The sequence below is a fragment of the Petaurus breviceps genome, unplaced genomic scaffold (assembly GCF_028583685.1).
Source record: "Petaurus breviceps papuanus isolate PSGF00001 unplaced genomic scaffold, PetGlider_PUasm1.0 103, whole genome shotgun sequence".
Lineage (NCBI taxonomy): Eukaryota > Metazoa > Chordata > Mammalia > Diprotodontia > Petauridae > Petaurus > Petaurus breviceps.
The window spans coordinates 7,255,388-7,263,965 of NW_027185588.1; the positions used below are offsets into that span (position 1 = coordinate 7,255,388).

Below are 8,578 nucleotides of genomic sequence, written 5' to 3' on the forward strand. Positions count from 1 at the left end.
GAGAGACAGAGATGGAGACAGTGGGAGGGAGGAGAGATGGAGAGAGAGACAGAGATGGAGACAGTGGGAGAGAGGAGAGACAGGGAGAGAGAGAGACAGAGATGGAGAGACAGGGAGAGAGAGACAGAGATGGAGACAGTGGGAAGGAGGAGAGACAGGGAGTGTCCCAGCATGCTGTGGGCAGAGGGCAATGCAGGAGGCTCTCCTTGAAGGCAGAAGGCCTTAGCCAGGCCACAGAAGAGAAGGAAAGCCCTTGTAGGTGTGAAGTCCCCAGAGACAGCCGCAGTGTCTGACACAGGGAAGGCAGACTCTGAATGATTCTATTCCATGAGCCATTGGGATTGTGGAAGGCCATCAGAATCTAAGGGATTACCCTGCCTTCCCCCTCCCCCACACTGAACTCTACAAGGGTCCCTGACCAGGGGAACAAATAGAACACAGAGTCAGGGGCTTAATGGAGAGAACAGTGAACTTGAAGTCAGGCAGGCCTGGTTTCCAATCATTCTTCAGATATTTACTAGCTGTGTGACCCTGGGCAAGTAATTTAACTCCATGTCAGTTTCCTCATCTGTAAAATGGGAATAATAATAGCACCCACTCACAGGGTTATTGCAAAGATGAAATGAAATAGTATTTTTTAAACACTGTGCAAACCTTAATGTATGAACTTGAAACATAGAGCATATATTATAGTCAGAGCTAGGAAGGCCCTTAGAACCCGGGATGTCAGGGCTGGGAGAGTCCTTAGAACATGGAATATTCTAAGCATATGAGGATCCTTGGGACATTGACTGTTTTGGTTTTTGTGTCTCCAACATTTAGCACCATGCTTATTGATTGCTTGGCCAGCTTTAAGCCAGACTTGGTACCTGGAGAGTGTCCAGAGTAGGTCAGGTTTCATGGTGAAGGGCCTTGGTATTTGTGCTGTTGACAATCATTTGTGAGAAACGAGCTGTTTAGGCTGGAAAAGAGCTGACTGGGTGTTGGGGGTGGGAAGGATATGTAGGACATCTTTAAGTGTTTGAAGGGGTTTCCTGTGGCTGTGGGCTTCCGTGGGCTTTTCCCGTTCTGCTTGGGCCCAGGGAGCAGAAATGGGATCCGCTTTAGAAAGTCATATTCAGGCAAGAGGTCAGGGAAAAGTTCCCAGCTGGGAGAGCAGCCCCCTGTGGAATGGTAGGATGCCTTAAGAGGTAGAGGGGTCGTCTGTCTAAGCACAGGCTGGCCTCAGGTTCCTCTCAACCCTTGGGGCCTTTGATGCTGTCCTTGGAGTATCAGAACTAGAAAGGATCTTCAAAGCTGGGGTCCAGAGAAGGAGAGTTAGAAGTGACCATCTCACCTAATCCTGCTATGCGGCCTGCCATGGCATCCTGGCCCTAGTAAACAGGGCTGTGGAGTCCTGCAGCCCTGCCAGGGGTTCCCAGGCCCACTGACTTTCTCCTGGTCTCCTCCTCCCTCGCAGCTGCCGAAGCGGTAACAGGAAAAGCCTGGTGGTGGGGACGCCCTCGCCCACCCTCTCCCGACCTCTGTCCCCGCTCTCCGTGCCAACAGGTGAGGATGAGTGGTTCTGGAGCATACATGAGATGTCAGGCTCAGATTAAGAAACACAGACACCCCCCAAGCCATCCTCACCCCCTCATCCCCATCTTGGGGGGTCTCAAGGCCAAGTGGACATCTCCAGCAGAGGACACGCCCCTGAGAAGTGGGCAGGGATTGGTGTCAGAGCTCCATGACTCAGTTCTTTTACCCCTCTGACCCCTCCCCATAGCCGGCAGTAGCCCCTTGGACAGTCCTCGGAACTTCTCGGCCAGCACGACTGTGAACTTCCCCTTCGCACGAAGGTGAGTGTCCCTGCTCTGGTGATGAGGCCCAGCAGAGGGTAGGAGGGAGGAGGCTTCCTTCACACTCAGGATCACCATCTAGTCCCAACCACCCATTTTACAGAAGAGAAAACTGAGACCCAGATGGTAAAATGATTTTTCCAGGGTCACACAGGGAGTTGGAAGGACAGAGGCTGGGCCTCAGATGTCCTGCCTCCCTGTCCAGAGCTTTTTTCCTAATACTTCCACCAAATCACCTTCTTCCTGCTCCCTGGGAGCAGCTTGGTCTGCACCCAAAGCGGGCGATTCCACAGACCCAGATATTCCCCGTGGCCCTGCACTCCTGACCCTGAGAGGTCTCTGTGTCTTCCTGGCCGAGATAGGCCACCAGTTTTGGGTTTTTTGGTTTGTGTTTTGTCTTTGTTGTTGTTGTGGTTTGCTTTTTGAAAGGCAGTTGGGGTTAAGTGACTTGCCCAAGGTCACACGACTAGTTTTTATGTTAAGTGTCTGAGTCCAGATTTGAACTCAGGTCCTCCTGACTCCAGGGCCGGTGCTCTATTCACTGCACCACCTAACCACCCCCAGGCCACCAGTTTTGATGTCCAAAACCTTAAGTCCCGTCTTCTTTCCTCTGTTTTTCCCCACTCCCCACCCTCCCTTCTCCTTGTCTCCAACCCTTCTTGTCTGTCCTTCCCCCTTCTTGGCTGATAAACCACCAATCTTCATGCAGTCATGGGCCCCGGACTGACAGGTAATTTTTTCCAGGAATTTGGCACAGGCAGCTTCCTTTGGTGGAATAGAATGGGGTGGGGGATGGCACACACATACGGGAATGGCTGGGAACAGGAGATGACTTCTGACGGTGGGGGATGACGGTGCTGTGGGAGTCACATTTCAAGCGTGAAGGGAGTCAGCTGACCTCCCCCCCACAGAGATCTGAGAACTGCTTCCAGAACCCCAAAACATCAGATCCCCCAAGAAATCCCCCCAGGGGATGTCTTCTATGAGTCCCTTAGAAGTATTCTCACCTCCTGTCACCTCAGAAGCAGCTTCTCAGAGCTGATCCTGGGCCAGGGTGGGTGGGATGGGGGTGGGCGTGGGAGGGGGAGTTCTGCTCAGCTCCAGGCTGGGGGGCAGGAGCCTCCTGGCCCTGGCGGCTGCTGTCAGGAAGCTGACTTCTGGGCTAGCTGGGGAGGCAGACCTGCTGCCAGCCAGGAAACAAGTCACACAGCCAAGGGAGACAGACTGGGTTTCACTGCTGAGGTGTGTGTGGTCTTGGCATTGAGTCCTGCGAGCTCCAGGAAGAGGAGAGATCATCGTGGGTGGCAGCAGTCTGGGCAGGCCTGCTGGAGGAGGTGGGCTGCCACCTGCTCACACAGAGCTCATGGATCTCCTCCACTTGGGCCTGGCCTTGCAGCTGGAACAATGGCCAGGATGATCTCGTTCCATCCTTCCAAGCTTTTTGTCTTGCTTTCCTCCCTCTGCATTTTTCCCCTCTCTTTCCTCTACCTGTTCCTCAGATCTCCTGGGGTATGTGGCATTCCCAGAGCCCCTGGCGCTCTCAGCAGTCCTTTCAGGAAAGCAGCCCAGCCCAGAAGAGCACAGGGATGTGACTGTTTGTAAACGTTAGATTCCTGGAATCCCCCAGTAGACTCGGGATTGCAGGGCTGGGCAGGACCTCAGACCCATACATTCATCATCCCTTCTGCAGCCCCAGAAAGCAGTGTGTCCCCCAGGATGCTTCCCGAGATGGAGAACTCACTCCTCCTGAGGCAGCCAGGTCCACTTGTGTACAGCTCTCCTGCTTGAGAAGGGTCTTCTTTATCCCGAAAAGGAGAAAGCTCTGGCACCCACTAATCCTAGTTCGGCCCTTTGGGGCCAAGCAGAACCAAGCTCACCCATCTTGTGCTCAGCTTGCCTCGAAGATGTCTGTGCTGTTGTCCCTTCTCTCGTCCTCCCACCTCAAGCCTTTTCCTTTCTCACCTTCATTTCCTTCAGCTGATCTTCCTGTGGCTGGGTTTCCAGGCTTCTCACTGTCCCCCCTCCCAGTCACTTTCCTAGATGGGCTCTAGGTTTTCAATCCATCCAAGCAGAAACTGGATGCCCACTTTCTCCAGGATTGTGTAAAGGAACTTTGGCTTAGGTGTGGGTTGGGTAAGAAGTCCTGAGATCTCTTCAGTTGTGTGCCTTGGTTCCCCAGCTGGACACAGAGCCCCCAGTGGGGTCTGAACACAGCCTTTCTCACCCAGTGGCCCAGATTCCACAAGCTGTTTGTTCTTCCAGGGCTGATGGCCGGAGATGGTCACTTGCTTCCCTCCCCTCCTCTGGCTATGGGACCAACACACCCAGCTCCACTGTTTCGGTAAGGCTCTCTGGGTTCGCTGGCTGGAGGGTGGGTGTGGGGTGTATGGAAACCCCCATCGCCTCTGTTGCCTTCTCTGAATTTGAGCTGTTTCTCTACAGACTTTACAAAGCAGCTCTTCCTCGACCCCACACAGCCAGTTCCTGAGGCAGGCCAGGCAGGGATTTTTATTCCTACCAGACAGAGCCTCAGGGAGTGGAAGCGTCTTAGCCCTAGCCACCTAGCAGAAGCGGCAGAGCCAGAAAAGGTTCCCCAGTGTCTTCTCTGCCCAGTGTTCTCTCCATGACCTCTTCACCTTCCCATCTGGGAGCAGATAGGTCTGCTCTTACTATCTCCATTTGACAGATGAGGGCACTGAGGCCCATTCAGCATATGCTGCTTGATCTATCTGTCATGTGCTCAGGGCAGGTGAAGACCCAGCTTCAACAATTATTAAGCATCTACTATATATATACTTGGGGGAAATGAAACTGTCCCTGCCCTCTAGAAACTCCCATTTTCCTGAGATGGGAAATGGCACATACACAAAGACAGGGCCCAGACCCAGCCTTCCCAGGGCTCACAGCCTAGAGTCCAAGCGGAGTAAGTCTTCTAAGGAAGGAATCTGCTTAATGTAGTGGCAGCGGGGGCCTGGAAGGGAAGTTTCCCCCAACTGTCCCATCACCACTGGGCTGTGCTGGCCCATGTCCGTGGCCCTGCCTGACCTCGAGGTTGGGCTCCTAGCCCCAGGGCACAGGTGGCCCACAGCTCTTCTTTCTTCTCCTGCTCAAGTCCTCCTCATCCTCCCGAGAACGGCTACACCAGCTGCCATACCAGCCAACGCCAGATGAGCTCCACTTTCTTTCCAAGCACTTTCGTAGCTCGGAGAGCATCGTGGATGAGGATGGGGGCCGCCGCTCACCCTGCATGCGGCCTCGCTCCCGCAGCCTCAGGTAATGGGGTTCAGGGTCCTTAGCCCTTCCCAAGCCCTGGCTCTGGGGCCTGGTCTCTGTCTCAGCTGCCCAGAGATCCAAGCCCTAGAGGGGCATGACTTTAGTTTCTTCATGGGCCCATGAAATTTACTTTGAGCCCAAATCCTTTTACCCCTCCGACCCCTCCCCGTCCTGGTAGATGTCGGGTGGGGAGGGAGCCTTGGTGGGGGGGGATAGTCTCCTGCCCAGCCCCTCCATGCTTGACCTCATTTAGATCAAGAGAGGCCTACTACATGAGCTGCTGTTGTTTCCTCTCTTCCAGCCCCGGGCGAACCTCGGGAGCCTTTGACAGTGACATTGTCATGATGAATCATGTCTATAAGGAGCGATTCCCCAAGGTTAGACTCGCCAGTGGGTGAGAGTGGGAGCGTCCTGGGTGGAAGTGGGGGAGGTGCCAGGGGCTGCTCTCCTTGGCCCCGGGGGTAGAATGGAAGCACCCCCTCCAATATCAGCATTCTGGGGCACAGCCCCATTTGTCCCACATTGGCTAAGGGTATACAGCCAGTCTCTGTGCCTTAACAGGCTAGAGGAGGCAGGACCATGGGAACCCTTTTCTACATTGCTACAGGAATTCAAGCATACTGTTCTTTCTGATGGTGTTTCACGTATACATAAGTCTCTGTAATGGGGTTTCTTAACCTTTTTTGATGTCATAGACTCCTTGTCAGAATCATGTTGATAAAGGCATAAAATATAATACATAGTATTACAAAGGAAACTAAATTTTTTTTAATCTAGTTATCAAAATATTTTTTAAAAATACCATTCCTAGCCCCCCTGGGCCCTGGATTAAGAAGCTCTATTCCATATGAATTGTCCACTTGTCCATCATCATGATGCCCCAGTTAGGTAGGAATTCAAGGGTTTTGGGGTTGTTTTTTTTTTTTTGCCTTTTGGAGGGCAATTGGGGTTAAGTAACTTGCCCAAGGTTACATGACTAGATTTTTTGTGTGGGTGTTAAGTGTCTGAGGCCAGAACCGAACTCGGGTCCTCCTGACTCTGGGGCCGGCACTTTACTCACTGCGCCACCTAGACGCCCCAGAATTACAAGTATTGATATTGCCGTGTTAGGGAATGTGAGAATTGGAAACTGAGAGACACTCCATCTAATGTACGTTTAGTATGTATTGTGTATTATACGTCCTTGGTGCTGAGGGCAGTAGGAAGCTGAATGAGAGAATCTCTCTGTCTGCTGTGGAAGGGAACAGGTTAACACACACACAGAGGGATTTGACTTGCCAAAGGTCACGAAGTTTGTAAATGACAAAGCCAGGAGATGTGACCTCTGTGACCACTGAGTGCAGTCCCTTTACTTTACAAAGATGGAAACTGAGGCCCAGCAGGGAAGTTGTTTTGCCCAGGTAACAGCGGGGCCGAGGCAGAAGCAGGACTCCCCCAAAGAGTTCCACTGGTCTCCATCCCCCTTCCTTTTCCTCCGCTCCCCACACAGGCCACTGCCCAGATGGAGGAACGGCTGCAGGACATCATCACCACCTTCTCGCCCTCCAACACGCTGGCCCTGGCGGACGGTGTCCTCAGCTTTATTCACCACCAGATAGTGGAGCTGGCTCGGGACTGCTTGGCTAAGGCTCGCGAGGACCTGGTCACCTCCCGCTACTTCTTGGAGCTTCAGGAAAAGCTAGAGAAAATGCTGCAGGATGTGAGTGTCTCTCTTCTTTCCCCTTCTGTTTTCTTCCCCATCCCTCCTTCTTCCTTCTCTGGCTTCCCTTTTCTCTTCTCCCTTTTTTCCCTTCCTCCTTTCTCCCCTCCCTTTTCCCTTCCATCCTCCATTCCTCTTTCTCCTTCCCTCTCTCCCTTCCACCCTTTTCTTTTCCACTCTTCTTTCTCTTTCTCCTCCCTCCCCTCCTTCCTTCCTCCTTTCTCTTTTTCTTCTTCCTCCTTGTTTCTTTTTACCTGCCCTCCCTTCTCTTCCCTTGCTCCCATCCTCTTTTCTTTCCTCTCTCAAAGACTCAGGTCAGGGTAAGTGGGTAGGAAAATAGATCCCCAAGAACCTGTCAAAAAAAACCAGCGAGGGGTTGGAGGGAGGTAGAGAATCATTCCTCTATAGAGCAACAATCCCATTTATAGGATACTTCCTTCAAAACAGCCTTAAGAGATCATCTACATTTTACAGATGAACAAATGTGCATCTTGGAGGGGAAAGGATGTTTTCATGGTTAAAGAGTTATACGTCAGGGTTGAGACAAGCCTAGATCTCCCAACTCCTAAACTAAGGACTTTCCGCTTTCTACCACACTGTTCCTTTATTTTTTTTATTTTTGGAGGGAAAAGGTAGGCAACTGGGGTTAAGTGACTTGCCCAAGGTCACATGGCTAGGTTTTTGTATTAAGTGACTTGCTCAGGATCACACAGTTAAAAAGTGTCTGAGACTGGATTTGAACTCAGGTCCTCCTGACTCCAGGACTGCGCCACCTAGCCAGCCCCACACTGTTCCTTCTCGGACCCAATTGGGCAGACCTTTAACCTTCCATAGCTCATTAGCAGAGGAGAGGAAAGTAGGTCTGGGGACCTAGCCAGTGAATATGGGGGTCCCCTGCCTGCTCAGCCCCAAGAGACAATCAAGAAGAAATTTGTTGACAGCATGGGTGGGAGGACATCAGTGGATCCAAGGGACTCAGTCCTGACTAGGGAAGCCCTATGTTCTCTCTTAAGTAAACAAGTACTGTTAATTGTGTGTGTGTTTGTATATATGCATGTATTTACAAGGGTTTATATACACACATATGTCCATACTTCATAGATCTACTGTGGAGCTTCAGCATGCAGACAGCTCCGGGGAAAGCCTGTTAGTCTCTGGTCCAGATTTGTTTGCTGTGGCCTCCTAGCACCAGGAAGGGCAAATGGCTTGTTTGAGGCAAACACCTTCCCAGTTGGTGATGCTGTTTGCCTCCCTTCCGTGTGACCCCACAGGCCCATGAACGCTCAGAGAGCCAGGAGGTCACCTTCATCGGCCAGCTTGTCCGAAAGCTCTTAATTGTCATCTCACGCCCAGCTCGGCTCTTGGAATGTTTGGTGAGCACAGCCTACCTTGGGGAAGAAGGGAGAGGCCCTTCATTGAGCCGAGCCTTATGGGGCTGCTTGTCATCAATGACTAAAGGAGGAGGCTCTCCCATTGGAACTTCTGTCCCATGACAGCCTGGTGTGGGAGGAATTGGCATCTGCAGATTACATATAAGCCCAACATATTGGTAGGCGGGATATCACATATGTTGGACAACAGAACCAGGATCTAAAAAGGCTAGACCAGTCTAGGAGGATGGATTTAATAGGTATCAATGTAAAGCTCTATACTTGAATTCACATAATTGCTAACCCAAGTATAGGATGTGGGAGGGAAGGCTGGACAATCAGAGAATCGAGGGGGGGGGCAAGTAGTGGACTTGGAGTCAGCATGAAGCACAGGAAGA

At 51.9% G+C, this 8,578-nt stretch overlaps 1 protein-coding gene across 1 annotated transcript in view; it reads left to right on the plus strand.

The window, feature by feature from the left end:
* The window catches only part of LOC138175440 (microtubule-associated serine/threonine-protein kinase 3-like), a 46,781-nt gene extending 38,259 nt beyond the window's left edge, over positions 1–8,522 (plus strand). Inside the window, exons 3-10 of the mRNA XM_069105882.1 lie at positions 1,460–1,548; positions 1,766–1,838; positions 2,548–2,568; positions 4,101–4,179; positions 4,951–5,111; positions 5,413–5,488; positions 6,601–6,810; positions 8,082–8,522. Of these exons, the coding sequence (XP_068961983.1) occupies positions 1,460–1,548; positions 1,766–1,838; positions 2,548–2,568; positions 4,101–4,179; positions 4,951–5,111; positions 5,413–5,488; positions 6,601–6,810; positions 8,082–8,303 (931 nt within the window). The 3' untranslated portion in view covers positions 8,304–8,522. The remainder of the gene's footprint in view (positions 1–1,459; positions 1,549–1,765; positions 1,839–2,547; positions 2,569–4,100; positions 4,180–4,950; positions 5,112–5,412; positions 5,489–6,600; positions 6,811–8,081) is intronic.
* Positions 8,523–8,578: the final 56 nt, after the last annotated feature.